The 15495-nt window shown below is 43.3% G+C and overlaps 1 protein-coding gene across 4 annotated transcripts in view; it reads left to right on the top strand.

Moving 5' to 3' along the window:
- ATP11C (ATPase phospholipid transporting 11C) overlaps positions 1-15495 on the top strand; it is a 226948-nt gene that overhangs the window by 97789 nt on the left and 113664 nt on the right. For all 4 annotated transcript variants that reach the window (XM_059679783.1, XM_059679781.1, XM_059679780.1 and 1 more), the window contains exon 2: positions 4094-4213. In XM_059679783.1, coding sequence (XP_059535766.1) covers positions 4094-4213 — 120 coding nt within the window. The remainder of the gene's footprint in view (positions 1-4093; positions 4214-15495) is intronic.

Genomic DNA, 15495 nt, shown 5'->3' on the forward strand with positions numbered 1-15495 from the left:
TTTTACTCTTCCCCCTTTCCTTTTGCGGAATGATCTGAGATCTGGCATAAAAAGTAGCTCTTTTTTATTTACTCTATGCCATTTCTTGCTTGTGTGAAAAATGAACCAACTTTATGAATATTAAAATAAAGGATGTACATTGCAGTGTGACTATGAATTTGACAATTTCTGTAATTCAAATTGGTACATTATAAGGTTCAAGTATTGTAGAGAATACAATGAGCCTGTAATTACAACAGAAGGTGAGAGTAAGTATGAAGCAGAATAAACTATACTTTTAGAAGGTGTATTCAACTTCAGTTTACATTTTGCAAAATTGATATGGGAAATTTAGTGCTCTTATCAGTAATCTGTGTCAGACCCTATATATTACAGTTACAAACAAAGTCAGTTCCTGAGGCAAAATGTATATAGCTACCAGTCTAGTAAAAGCAATCTTTATTGGTTTCCAGGAACCATTTGAAAATTTATCTGCTATAATCACTGATTCTTGGCATGTGACAGACCTGCACAATCAATTGTTCTAATGCCCTTTCTTTGGGCAGATGGGTAAAAAGCTAAGCTATTCAGCACTGATACTTAGCGAATTTTTCCAGCTTGCCATGGATAGAGATTCCCACAACCTCTGTTAGCCCCATGCCAGGGTAAATTTCTAAAAGTTACCCTTTATATATAGCCTCAGTGTCTCCTACTTCAGTTTATCCCAGTTACTCTTCAGTTGATTCCCTACAGATTTTGAAGGAAATACTCCACTAAATAATCCTATCTAATAAAAGAGAAACATGGTAATTGGTGTAGGACCGCTACCCTTCCCATTGGCTAATCAGCGAGATATGCAAATTAACTGCCAGCCAAGATGGCGGACAGCAGCCAGGCAGCTTGAAACTAACATGAGGCTTGCTTGCTTCAGTGACGGAGGACTCCAACGTTCCCCGCCTGCGCTGCCGGCCTCTGAGCCTGCAGTTTAAACATTGTAACAAATATAGAAGCTAAACAAAACTTCAGAAACCTGCTTTCAGCGAGCCCAGGATATCAGAGCTGGAGTTAATACAGAGTTTCGATTATAGAATGCAAACAAACCAGATACCTTCTTTCAGCAGTTGAGGCCTCAGAGCTGGAGCCAGAGCTAAAGCTGGCCCAGAATAAAAAAAAGAAAAAAAAAGAAAGAAAGAAAAAAAGGAGCAGTTGGGAGCTTCAGTCCCAGCCTGAAAACAGCCCTCAGCCCCTCACCCAGGCTGGCCAGGCACCCCAGTGGGGACCCCCACCCTGAAGGGTGTGTGACCAGCTGCAAACAGCCATCATCCCCTCACCCAGGCTGGCCAGGCACCCCAGTGGGGACCCCCACCCTGATCCAGGACACCCTTCAGGGCAAACCAGCCGGCCCCCACACGTGCACCAGGCCTCTATCCTATATAGTAAAAGGGTAATATGCCTCCCAGCACCGGGATCAGCGGAGCCGAGAGGCCTCCTGGCACCGGGATCAGTGTGAGAGGGTGCAGCGCCCAAACCCCCTGATCGCCCTGTGGCTCTGTGTGTGACAGGGGCCGGGGCCACAACCTCCCTATCCGCCCTGCTCTGTTCGTGACAGGGGAAGGCGCCCCAACCCCCTGATCAGCCCTGCTCTGTGCCTGATAGAGGGGAGCTCCCCAACCCCCTGATTGGCCCTGCTCTGTGCATGACAGGAGGTGGCGCCGCAACCTCCCCATCGACCCTGCCTTGAGTGTGACAGGGGGCGGTGCCCCATCCTCCCAATCAGCCCTACCCTGAGCGTGACTGAGGGTGGCATTGCAACCCCCCGATCTGCCCTGCTCTGTGCATGACAGGGGGCAGCGCCCCAACTCCCCAATCAGCCCTGCTCTGAGTCCGACCAGGGGCTGCACCTAGGGATTGGGTCTGCCCTCTGCCACCCGGGAGCAGGCCTAAGCCAGGAGGTCGTTATCTCCCGAGGGGTCCCAGTCTGTGAGAGGGCACAGGCTGGGCTGAGGAACACCCCCTCCCCCCCGAGTGCACAAATTTTTGTGCACCGGGCTTCTAGTCCTATATAATAAAACCCTAATATGCAAATCGACCAAACAGTGGAACGGCCGGTCGCTATGACATGCACTGACCACCAGGGGGCAGACACTCAATGCAGGGGCTGCCCCCTGGTGGTCATTATGCTCCCACAGCTGGAGCGCCACTCAGCCAGAAGCCGGGCTCACAGCTAGTGAACACAGCAGTGGTGGCAGGAAACTCTCGCGCCTCCATGGCAGCGCTAAGGAGTGTCAAGCCAAGTGGTAAGGAGCGAGCAGGCAGGCTGTTAGGAGTGAGGGGTCCCAGATTGCAAGAGGGCGCAGGCTGAGCTGAGGGACACTCCCCCATCATGAATTTCATGTATTGGGCCCCTAGTTATTTAATAAGCTTAAATAAAAATGGTAAAGCAAAAGGTCTTATCTATCTATATTTTGGGGTGACTCTTATTTTTTCAATCTAAAATATCATGTTCCCTGTATTATCTATATAAGGTGCAAAAATTCTGACTAGCATACATCCAAACAGACATTTGGAGTACTTTGCAGACTCTAAGTATTTTGTGTAAAATGATTATTTTGGGGTAGAGATTTACATCTTTGACCTTTAAATGGATTATTGAAAGGGAGCAAAGTCTTTGTGGCTGTATACTTTTAAAACATTTTAGGTTGTGGGATTATCGTTTTTAGAAATATTGGAAATATATAAGTGGATTTTTGTTTCTGTCATACTTCCTGTGACTTAAATATATTGTTGTCTCAAACATCTACACTAATAAAAGATAAAGATGCAAATTGACAGTACATTCACGACGCCCACCAGCCAATCCGGGGTGAGTATGCAAATTAACCCAACAAAGATGGCAGGTTAATTTGCGTATGCAGGCACCGAGCTTCTGGCGGCGGGGCGGGACTCTGTACCACCCCATCTGTACCACCCCATCTGCTCTGGGCCTCTGGGCAGCGTGGAAAGGTGGAAAGGCAGCTCTGGGCCAGAGTTATGGCTAAAAGGCGGCTCCAACTGGAACGAAGGTGGTGCCGGCAGCCAGGAGAAGGAAGGCCCATTCTTGCACAAATCTTTGTGCATCGGGCCTCTAGTGATAATATAAGTATCATCAAAGGAAACTGTCCCAAATTTATATAAGAAAATGTGTTATCCCAAATTAAGAAAACATTGAAGCCTCAGTGAAATACAAGGTTGAGGTCAAATGGAGTTCAACCTTAGAACTTAAACATTCGGCAGATCTGATTTTTAAAAATGTAAAAGATACATTAGAGATATAATTTGTGAAATGTGACTTTTTGACAGTAGTCCCTGAGAAATGGCAAAGGAATGTCTTTGCTGTAAAGCCAAAGAACTTAAAATAGTTGATCATTCCATTAGTATTTCTCTATTCTTATAACTAATTATTTTGTGTTTAGAAGTAATTTGTATTCTGTTTTCTACTGTCTGGTAAGGGTAATGTCAAGGTTGTCGTCAGTAGTTGTGTAAAAATTATATATTTCAGTTTGACCTTTCCTAAGTTAGTGTGTTGCTCTGATGGTGATGGTTGAGATTCTGTGGATGAAAGAAAAATGACTGACAATAAAAATTATTATTTCCCTAGGATACTTTATTTAATTTTAGAATTACAGTGTTGGCCTGAGAACAGTTGGCTCAAGCAACATTTTTACTAAATCAACAACTAAGAGCTTAGTGGAGTTTGACGTTCCTAACACAGGTTTCTCCTCTCTCTATTACTCTTTCTTTCTCTCTAGACCAGCCATGGGCAAACTACGGCCCACGGGCCGGATCCGGCCCGTTTGAAATGAATAAAACTAAAAAAAAAAAAAAAAAAAAGACCGTACCCTTTTATGTAATGATGTTTACTTTGAATTTATATTAGTTCACACACTCCATCCATGCTTTTGTTCCGGCCCTCCGGTCCAGTTTAAGAACCCATTGTGGCCCTCGAGTCAAAAAGTTTGCCTACCCTGCTCTAGACCATAGTCAGACATGCTTAGATGAGTATTTTGAGCTCTGTAGAAGCATGGAGAAATGTGATAAAGAAAACTCATTTTTTCCCCCTCTTTCTCTTGGTCAGTGTGCTGGAGAAGAGAAACGAGTTGGTACACGCACGGTGTTTGTTGGCAATCATCCAATTTCAGTAGCAGAAGATTACATTGCACAAAGGTTTTGTGATAATAGGATAGTCTCATCTAAGGTAAGTTTTTAAAACTCTCTACATGTTCATATAGTGAGCCAGATAATGCACTTATTTTTATTCATGCTTCTATATATACACATTGATGTGCACTTATACAAATCATATATCAACTGTGATAATTATTTCACCAAAAGGCATTATTTTTAAAGCATCACTTTGTCTTGTTATAGCTGAAACATCATTCACTTGCCTTATGATTCATAGTGCCTGTTGATTATACATATTACCTTAAGCCTTAAAGTGTTCTAAAAGTAGGAAGTATTTACTTGCCCAAAGCTTCCTGAATTGCCCTTAATTGTATGGACTAGTTTGTGAATAATTTACATTCTTTTGGAGGGTGCTATCCTAGAATGACATCCTTATTTCTTTCTATTTCACTGGGGAGTTTCCCCTGCTCAGTACAATGCTTGAACAGTTAAAAGTTTGATCACTGTAGCTGTGTCACCATTTAAATAATCATCTTACTTCAGCATAATGTAATGCTAAGGGTAGAGGTCTGAAAGTCTGAAGACCTGAATTTAAATCCTGGCTTGACTATTTTCTAGCTGTGTGACCTTGGCCAATTTTCTCTCTTAAGTCTGAATGTTCTCATCAGTGAAATAGACCTGATATTCAATATGTGAAAGCACTCTTTATAGTTCCTTATACCCATAGTCATCTTTCTACAAGTATTTACTAATCTTTACCTTTGGCTGACCAGATTAGATGCTAGGTGCTAGATGGTCAGCCCATGGCCATCTCTTATGGCACAGATTTTGATAATTTTCTTCACTGCCTCATGCAACCTGACAAGACATAACTAAAATGTTGGTGACAATTGGGTCACTGCATGTTTGGAAACACCTAGGACCTGAAACACAAAATTATGCCCTTGAAAAATTTAACATTTTAGTTTTCAGATGTGCATGTGATTTATCCTTGGGTAGCTAGGAGATTAACATGTAAAATATAGACAGAATGAGTGAAACTGTGTTGTCATATGATCTATTGGCCTTAGAACACCTTGAGTATATTTGCATAAAAGATCTTTCTTGTTAATTTTTATTTTTAGCCAGTAATTTCCATACGTGTGACTAAAATAGTGAAAAGTCCTTTCACTGAAAATTGTGACTTACCCTGCAGTAGCCAAGAAAACAATCAATAATAGTCCTTTGAGTCACAATGATAGACCTGTAGAACTAACTGAAAGAGCCTAAGAGGTCATCTTGTTCAACTCACTGACTTTACAGATGGAGAAATCAAACCCAGAGAAACTGAGCTAATGACATGGTCACCAAGCAGAGTTAGTGATAAAGCCCTTTTCATATCATTGTGCTGTTTGAGTTCTTTTCTCAGTTTTATCTCTCCTTTTGCATCAAGTGAAATATAAAATATTTTCTAGGAAATTATTGTTTTCCATAGTGTTTTATGTGGAAGATGGTTAAGTGACTTTTCATTGAACTAGTGATAATCATTTTATTGCAATATACTTTGCATTTTTGCATTTTAAAAGAACTTATAAAACTCAGCTTAATTCTCAACTCTTGTTGTATTTAATAGGATATTTTTCATATTTTATCTAGCTTCAGTTTTGCCAGCAGGGAAAATAATGCAATAGGATATTTTTTAAATATTCAAGAGCTCACAGGGCAAATAAAGATTGAGTCTAAACAGATTTGTTTCTATATTTATATATATATTTTAGAAACTAGAATAAAGAATTGAATACTTAAGGACACATATATAATAATTTAATAAAGAAATTTAAAAAAAAGAATTGAATACTGATAGACTAACAGATCTCTTTATATTCTGTAAATATTATGTTTACAGTTTTTCTAGTTAACTGCATATTAACTGATCTTTTTCATAAAAGCTCTAGAGCAGAAAAAGAGGAAATGACAGTATACTAACCTCAGAAAAAGAATGAAATCTTAATAAATTTAATAATTATAAGAGTATACTATATAGTGTATAGTGGTAAAGAGCTGCATCCTTGTAGAAGAAGACCTGGGTTTAACATTAAAATAAGTCATTTAACCTCTCTATGTCTAAATTTTCTTATCTTAAAAATGGGGATATTAACAGGAATTACCTCAAAGGATTATGCTGAGGATGAAATAAAATAATCCATACAAAGCATTTAAGCACTGTGCTTGACTTGTAGTAACAACTCAATAAATGGTAGCTGCTATTGTTACTTATATTTCTGTGGTTATTGTTATTATGGTCCTGAACAGTACTATTGATTTCCTCAATCTCATGTGTTTTGAATGTATGGAATTATTTCTCTGAAAAGGAGGCCTTTGGGTTCATTCTGAAGATAACAACAGCTTCATAATTTGACTTTTTCTTTCTCATATTGTGTTTTTTTAATATATGTCTTTATTGATTTCAGAGAAGGAAGGGAGAGGGAGAGAGAGAGAAGCATCCTATCTAATAAAAGAGAAAAATTGTAATTGGCGTACGACGATACCCTTTTCATTGGCTAATCAGGGCTATATGCAAATTAACTGCTAACTAAGATTGGCAGTTAACTGCCAACTAAGATTGGCAGTTAACTGCCAACAAGATGGCGGTTAATTTGCATATGTAGGCACAATGCAGGGAGGTGAAAGGGAAAGCAGGAAGAAGCCCCCTGCCACTGACAGTGATCGGAAACCCAGGGGGGAGCTAAGAGCTGGGGGGCAGGGCAAAGGCAGCCCTGGGGCCGCCTTTGCCCTGCCCCCCAGCCATGATCGGAGAATCAGGCGCCTTTGCCGCCCTGGCCAGTGATAGCAGGAAGTAGGGGTGGATCCAGCGATGGGAGCTGGGCAGGGTCGAAGCTGGCAGTCCCGGGAGCTAGGGGTCCCTTGCCTGAGCCTAAAGCGAAGCCCACGATCGCGGGGCCGCTGCAGCTGGGGGTCCCCTGCCCAGGCCTGACACCTCTGCCGGAGGCCTCAGGCCTGGTCAAGGGGCCGATCCAGTGATTGGTGATCGGAGGGTGATGAGGGTCAACTCCTCTGGCCGAGGCATCAGGCCTGGGCGGGGGGCGGAGCCGGGGATTGGGGGGATATGATGGTCCCCTTGCCCAGGCCTGAAGCCTGGGTCAGAGGCGTCAGGCTTGGGCGGGGGGTGGAGCAAGCGATCGGAGGGTGATGGGGGTCTACGCCTCTGGCCGAGGCCTCAGGCCCGGGCGGGGGCCAGAGCCAGTGATCAGGGGGAGATGGGGGTCCCCTGTCCAAGCCTGACACCTCTGTCAGAGGCATCAGGCCTGGGCAAGGGGCCGATCCTGCGATTGGAGGGTGATGGGGGTCAACGCCTGAGGGCTCCCAGTATGTGTGAGGGGGCAGGCTGGGCTGAGGGACACTCCCCCCCCCCACACACACACCCAGTGCATGAATTTCGTGCACCGGGCCCCTAGTCAATGATAAGAGAGAAACATTAATTGGCTGCCTCCTGCATGCCCCCTACTGGAGATCGAGCCTGCAACCCAGGCATGTGCCCTTGGCCGGAATCGAACATGGGACCTTTCAGTCTGTAGGCCAACATTCTATCCACTGAACCAAACCAGCTAGGGCAGTGGTCGGCAAACTCATTAGTCAACAGAGCCAAATATCAACAGTACAATGATTGAAATTTCTTTTGAGAGCCAAATGTTTTAAACTTAAACTATATAGGTAGGTACATTGTTATTAACTTAATTAGGGTACTCCTAAGGCTTAGGAAGAGCCACACTCAAGGGGCCAAAGAGCCTCATGTGGCTCGCGAGCCGCAGTTTGCCAACCACGGAGCTAGGGCATCTCATATTGTGTTTTGACTGTGTTTGTATTTACACCAGAATCTTTTAATTGAAGAAATGTACAATTTATAGAATGTGTTAGCTGCTTTAAAACTTTGTAGTAAGTGTTGATTTTCTTTCTCAACCCTTTAGTAATAAAAATAATTTTCTCTTAATTGGGTGCTTTTTGTTTGTTTACAACTGCCATCAGTAATGTTAGTGTAACACTGAAGTGTTGTTAATGTAAGGAACACTAAATTTAAAAACTTTGACCTACTTAAAATGTTATTTATAAAAATAGTGTTCTTCTCTTCTTTTGGGAACACAGACATTTTCTTTAGAGAAATTTGTCCTCTGCAGCCTGCCTCCTTTAATGTACTCTGCAGGGACCTTTGGGAACAACAGAAATTTGTGGTTGATATGAAACTTGGAAATCACTACCTCTAGCAAAAGAAGAATTGGTTACTTCTGCTAGGATCATTAGATTTCATCATATTTCTCTTTTCCACATTTTTTCCTTTAAAAATGCTGAGCCTCATCTTAAAGGCCCTTCAGTGGGATAAGAATCAGTGAACTTCACCTAACTCTTTGAAGGTTGGCCTAAGGTTAAGCTTAGTATTCTTATGTAAAAAGGCTGTCTAGGATTAAAGTTTCAAGCCTAAAATTACACTAGTGTTTACCTTCAGTTTAAAAATAAGCATTGGCCATAGAATTTATTAAACACCGTTTTGTCTGAGTCTCTTTTTAATTGAATTTATTGGGGTGACATCCTATCTAATAAAGCAGTAATGTGCAAATTGACCATCACTCCAGCACACCAGATGGCCGCCCCCATGTGGTCACAAGATGGCCGCCACAGCCACAATATGGCTGGCAGGGGAGGGCAGTTGGGGGGACCAAGCCTGGAGGGGAGGGCACTTGGGGGGGACCAGGTCTGCAGGGGAGGGCAGTTGGGGGGACCAGGCCTGCAGGGGAGGGCAGTTGTGGGGACCAGGCCTGCAGGGGAGGGCAGTTTGGGGGGACCAGGCCTGCAGGGGAGGGCAGTTGGGGGGACCAAGCCTGGAGGGGAGGGCACTTGGGGGGGACCAGGCCAGCGGGGGAGGGCAGTTGGAGGGACCAGGCCAGCAGGGAAAGACTGTTATGGGGGGACCAGGCCTGCAGGGGAGGGCAGTTGGGAGGGATCAGGCCTGCAGGGGAGGGCAGTTGGGAGGGACCAGGCCTGCAGGGGAGGGCAGTTGGGAGGGATCAGGCCTGCAGGGGAGGGCAGTTGGGAGGGACCAGGCCTACAGGGGAGGGCAGTTGGGAGGGATCAGGCCTGCAGGGGAGGGCAGTTGGGGGGGGGAACCAGGCCTGCAGGGGAGGGCAGTTGGGGGACCAGGCCTGCAGGGGAGGGCAGTTGGGGGGACCAAGCCTGGAGGGGAGGGCACTTGGGGGGGACCAGGCAAGCAGGGGAGGGCAGTTGGGGGGACCAGGCCAGCAGGGAAAGACTGTTATGGGGGGACCAGGCCTGCAGGGGAGGGCAGTTTGGGGGGACCAGGCCTGTAGGGGAGGGCAGTTGGGAGGGATCAGGCCTGCAGGGGAGGGCAGTTGGGGGGACCAAGCCTGGAGGGGAGGGCACTTGGGGGGGACCAGGCAAGCAGGGGAGGGCAGTTGGGGGGACCAGGCCAGCAGGGAAAGACTGTTATGGGGGGACCAGGCCTGCAGGGGAGGGCAGTTTGGGGGGACCAGGCCTGTAGGGGAGGGCAGTTGGGAGGGATCAGGCCTGCAGGGGAGGGCAGTTTGGGGGGACCAGGCCTGCAGGGGAGGGCAGTTGGGGGGATCAAGCCTGGAGGGGAGGGCACTTGGGGGGGACCAGGCCAGCAGGAGAGGGCAGTTTGAGGGGACCAGGCCTGCAGGGGAGGGCAGTTGGGGGGACCAAGCCTGGAGGGTTGGGCACTTGGGGGGGACCAGGCCAGCAGGGGAGGGCAGTTGGAAGCAACCAGGCCAGAGGAGAGTACAGTTGGGAGGGACAAGGCCTGCAGGGGAGGGCAGTTGTGGGGACCAGGCCTGCAGGGGAGGGCAGTTGGGGGGACCAGTCCTGCAGGGGAGGGCAGTTGGGAGGGATCAGGCCTGCAGGGGAGGGCAGTTGGGAGGGACCAGGCCTGCAGGGAAGGGCAGTTGGGGGGACCAGGCCTGCAGGGGAGGGCAGTTAGGAGGGATCAGGCCTGCAGGGGAGGGCAGTTGGGGGGACCAGGCCTGCAGGGGAGGGCAGTTGGGGTGATCAGGCCTGCAGGGGAGGGCTGTTGGGGGCAATCAGGCCAGCAGGGGAGCAGTTAGGTGTTGATCAGACAGGCATGTAGGTGAGCAGTTGGGAGCCAGCAGTCCTGGATTGTGAGAGGGATGTCCAACTGGTGGGATCGGGCCTAAACAGGCAGTCAGACATCCTTCGAGGGGTCCCAGATTGGAGAGGGTGTAGGCTGGGCTGGGGGACACACACACGTACCCCCTGTGCATGAATTTAGTTGGTTAATAAAATTATACAGGTTTCAGGTATATGATTGTGTAATACATCATCTGCATATTATGTGTTTACTACCCCAATCCAAGTCTCCTTCTGTCACCATTTATTGCCAATTTACCTTCTTCTACCTTTCCCTACCCCTTTCCTTCTGGCAATAACTGTTGCCAGTGCCCATGAGACTGTTTTGTTTTGTTTTTTTCTTTGCTTAATTCCTTTGCCTTTCTCACTCAGCCCTCAAACCCCTCCCCTCTGACAGCTTTCAGTCTGTATCTGTGAGTCTATCTATTTTGTTAGATTATTTTGTTCATTAGATTCCACATATAAATGAAATCATATGGTACTTATCGACTGGCTTATCTCACTTAGCATAATACTCTCCAGGTCCATCAATGCTGTTGCAAAAGGTAAGATTTCCTTTTTATGGCTGGGTAGTATTCCATTGTGTAAATGCACCACAGCTTTTTTATCCATTCATCTACTGATGGGCACTTGGGCTGTTTCCGAATCTTGGGGCTCTTGTAAATCAACACTGCAATGAACATAGGGGTTCATAAATTCTTTCAAATTAGTGTTTCAGGTTTCTTCAGATATATTCCCAGAAGTGGCATCACTGGGTCATAAGGCAGTTCCATTTTTAAGTTTTTGAGGAAGCATCATACTGCATTCCACAGTGGCTGCAGCAATCCGCATTCCCACCAACAGTGCAGGCAGGTTTCCTTTTCTCCACATCTTCGCCTGCACTTGTTTGTTGATTTATTGATGATAACCATTCTGGCAGGTGTGCGGTAATATCTCATTTTGGTTTTAATTTGCATTTCTCTGATGAGTAGTGCTGATCTTTGTCTGAGTTTTATTCCCTGAAGCTGCCATTTTAACTGAAGTTACTAAATCCTAATGCAGTAATATCCTGTTAACTCCTTTTGCTCTCCTGAATTTATGGCGGAAAGAGTGATACTTTAAAAGAAAGTTCTGCTTGACATTATTAATGGTAATGTAAATAGACTGCTCTGATGCTCAAAATTGTATTTAATGCCTATAATGTGGAGAGTTGATAACATGGATATTTTGTTCTACCACATCCAAATCCTAGTACTTAGAAAAGTCAATGCTTCTTCTGATAGCTCATTCACAATTGGCTGCTAACTTTAGTAGTTACTTTAAATCAGGGGTGGGCAAACTTTTTGACTAGAGGACCACAATGGGTTCTTAAACTGGACCGGAGGGCCCTAACAAAAGCATGGATGGAGTGTTTGTGTGAACTAATATAAATTCAAAGTAAACATCATTACATAAAAGAGTACGGTCTTTTTTTTTTTTTAGGTTTATTCATTTCAAATGGGCCGGATCCGCCCGCAGGCCGTAGTTTGCCCACGGCTGCTTTAAATAGTTACTGCTTCATTTTTAAACTGTGATATACTGATACAATAGAACAAGTTATTTGGAGCCTTAGCTACACCATCAGCATTTTTAATGCTAAATCAGAAAAAATTTTGGACTTTAAGTAAAAACAAGTAATGGTCTAAAGCAGTGGTTCTCAACCTTTCTAATGCCGCGACCCTTTAATAGTTTCCTCATGTTGTGGTGACCCCCAATTTCATTGTTACAAATTGAACATAATTAAAGCATAGTGATTAATCACAAAAACAATATGTAATTATATATGTGTTTTCTGATGGTCTTAGGCGAACCCTGTGAAAGGGTCGTTCGACCCCTAAAGGTGTCGCGACCCACAGGTTGAGAACCGCTGGTCTAAAGCCTTCCTTTGCTAAAATTGAAATAACAGATTCTCAAGCTGTGATTTAGTTCACTTCAACTGCCCCTCTTTTGAATTAGGAAAGTTTATAAGATTTTTGGTTTCAAATTAAATTAACTGGTAAATGTCTGAGAGGCTGATGCACAGTTTTTCACATAATTGTATCATTTTTAAAATTTATTTTTGTTGACAGAATTACAGATGCCCCGCATTTCCTCCCCATCCCCCTTAACCCGGCCCCCAGCCCACTCCAGGCCTTCATCTCACTATTGTCTTGTGTCCATGGGCTATGCAGATATGCATATATGTTCTTTGGTTCATCTCTTCCAACCCCACCTCCCGATTTCCCTCTGAGATCTGTTAGTCTGTCCATGCTTCTGTGTCTCTGGACCTATTTTGTTCATCAGTTTATTTTGTTCATTAGATTCCACATATAAATGAGGTCATGTGATATTTGCCTTTCTCTGACAGGCTTATTTTGCTTAGCATAATAATGTCCATCCATGTTGTATCAAAGGGTAAGAGTTCCTTCTACTTTATAGCCCCATAGTATTCCACTTATATAAATGTACCACAGCTTTTTTATGCACTCATCTACTGATGGATACTTGGGGCTGTTTCCAGATCTTAGCTCTTGTAAATAATGCTGCTATGAACATAGGGGTGGATCTACTGGTATTCCTTCTGATTGGTGTTTTGGGATTCATAGTATATATTCCCAGAAGTGAGATCTCTGGGTCAAATGGCAGATCCATTTTAAAAATTTTTTTAAATATATTTTATTGATTTTTTACAGAGAGGCAAGGGGAGGGATAGAGAGTTACAAACATCGATCAGCTGCCTCCTGCACACCTCCTACTGGGGATGTGCCCGCAACCAAGGTACATGCCCTTGACCGGAATCGAATCAGGGACCTTTCAGTCCACAGGCCGACGCTCTATCCACTGAGCCAAACCAATTAGGGCCATTTTAAATTTTTTTTAGGAAACTCCATACTGCTTTCCAGAGTGGCTGCACCAGTCTGCATTCCTGCCAGCAGTGTAATAGTGTTCTCTTTTTCCCACATCCTCACCAACACTTGCCGTTTTGATTTATTGATGAGGTGTGAGGTGATACCTCATTGTAGTTTTAATTTGTTGGTGACTAGTTACATTGAGCATTTTTTCGTATGCCTCTTGGCCATCTGTTTGTCATCTTTACAGAAGTGTCTATTCAGGTCCTTTGCCTATTTTTTAAATGGATTGTTTGTCTTCCTTTTGTTGAGTTGTATGAGTTTTATATATTTTGGAAATTAACCCCTTAAAAGATGTATCATTGGTGAATATGTTCTCCTATACAGTGGGTTCCCTTTGCATTTTGAGGGAGGTTTCTTTTGCTGTGCCTAACTTTTTATGTTGATGTAGTCCCATTTGTTCATTTTTTCTTTTGTTTCTTTTGCCCTAGCAGATGTATCAGCAGAAATTCTGCTACGTGAGATGTCTAAGATCTTACTGCCTATGTCGTCTTCTAGGACTTTTATGGTTTCTCATCTTACATTTAAGTCATTTATTTATTTTGAGTTTATTATTGTATATAGTGTAAGTTTGTTGTGTAATTTCATTTTTTGAATGTACCTGTCCAATTTCCCAACACCATTTATTTAAGGGACTACTTTTACTCCATTGTATGCTTTTGACTCGTTTGTCAGATATTTATTGACCATAATGTTGTAGGTTGACTTCTGGGGTTTCAATTCTGTTCCATTGATCTATATAGCTGTTCATTTTTTTTTAAATATATTTTATTGATTTTTTACAGAGAGGAAGGGAGAGAGAGATAGAGAGTTAGAAACATCGATGAGAGAGAAACATCGATCAGCTGCCTCCTGCACATCTCCCACTGGGGATGTGCCTGCAACCCAGGTACATGCCCTTGACCGGAATCGAACCTGGGACCTTTCAGTCCGCAAGCCGACGCTCTATCCACTGAGCCAAACCGGTTTCGGCTATATACCTGTTCTTGTGCCAGTAACAGGCTGTTTGATTACAATGGCTTTGTAGTATAGTTTGAAATCCATTTTAGTGATCACTCCAACTTTATTCTTCTTTCTCCAGATTACTGCAGCTATTTGAGGTCTTTTTGCATTCATATAAATTTTGGAATATATTTTCGAGATCTGTAAAATATGCTAATGCTATTTTAATAGGAATTGCATTGAATCTATACATTTCTTGGGGTAGTATAGACATTTAAATAATGTTAATTCTTCCAAACCATGAATACTGTATATGCTTCTAATTGTTTGTATCTTTCTCTTTTCCTTTTTTCAATGTCCTATAGTTTTCTGAGTGTAGGTCTTTTACCTCCTTGGTTAAGTTTATTCCTAGGTATTTTATTTTTGGTTGTTGTTGTTGCAATGGTAAGTGGTATTATTATTTTAGTTTCTCCTTTTGATAGTTTGTTATTGGTGTATAAAAACACCATTGATTTTCTGATGTTAATTTTGCATCCTGCTACTTTGCTAAATTCATTTATTAGTTATAGTCGTTTTTGATGTAATGTTTAGGGTTTTCTATATATAATATCATGTCATCTGCAAATAATGACAGTTTTACTTCCTCCTTTCCAATTTGGATGCTTTTAATTTTTTTCTTCCTGTCTAATTGCTGTGGCTAGGACTTCCAGTACTATATGGAATAAGAGTGGTGAAAGCCCATATCCCTGTCATGCTCTCTTCTTAAGGGAAACACTTTTAGTGTTTGCCCATTGAGTATGATGTTGGCTGTAGTTTTGTCATATATGGCCTTTGTTATGTTGAGGTCTGATCTTTCTATTCCTACTTTGCTGAGAATTTTTATCAAAAATGGGTGTTGGATTTTGTCGAATGCTTTTTCTGCATCTATTGATATGATTGTGTGATTTTTATCCTTCATTTTATTTGTGTCATGTATCACATTTATTGATTAGCAAATACTGTACCAGCCTTGTATCCCTGGAATAAATCCCACTTGGTCATGGTGTATGATCTTTTTAATGTATTGCTGGATTTGATGTGTTGATATTTTGTAGAGGATTTTAGTATCTATTTTCCTCAGGGATATTGGCCTGCAATTTTCTTTCTTTGTAGTGTCTTTATCTTTTTTGGAATTAGGATAATGTTGGCCTCATAAAAAGTGTTTCAAAGGAGGATAGGTGTTAATTCTTTGAATGTTTGGTAAAACTCACCTGTGAAGCCATCCAGTTCAGGGCTTTTGTTTGCTGAGAGTTTCTTTTTTTTTTTTTTTTTTTAATATATTTTATTGATTTTT

This window comes from Myotis daubentonii, chromosome X (assembly GCF_963259705.1).
Source record: "Myotis daubentonii chromosome X, mMyoDau2.1, whole genome shotgun sequence".
NCBI lineage: Eukaryota > Metazoa > Chordata > Mammalia > Chiroptera > Vespertilionidae > Myotis > Myotis daubentonii.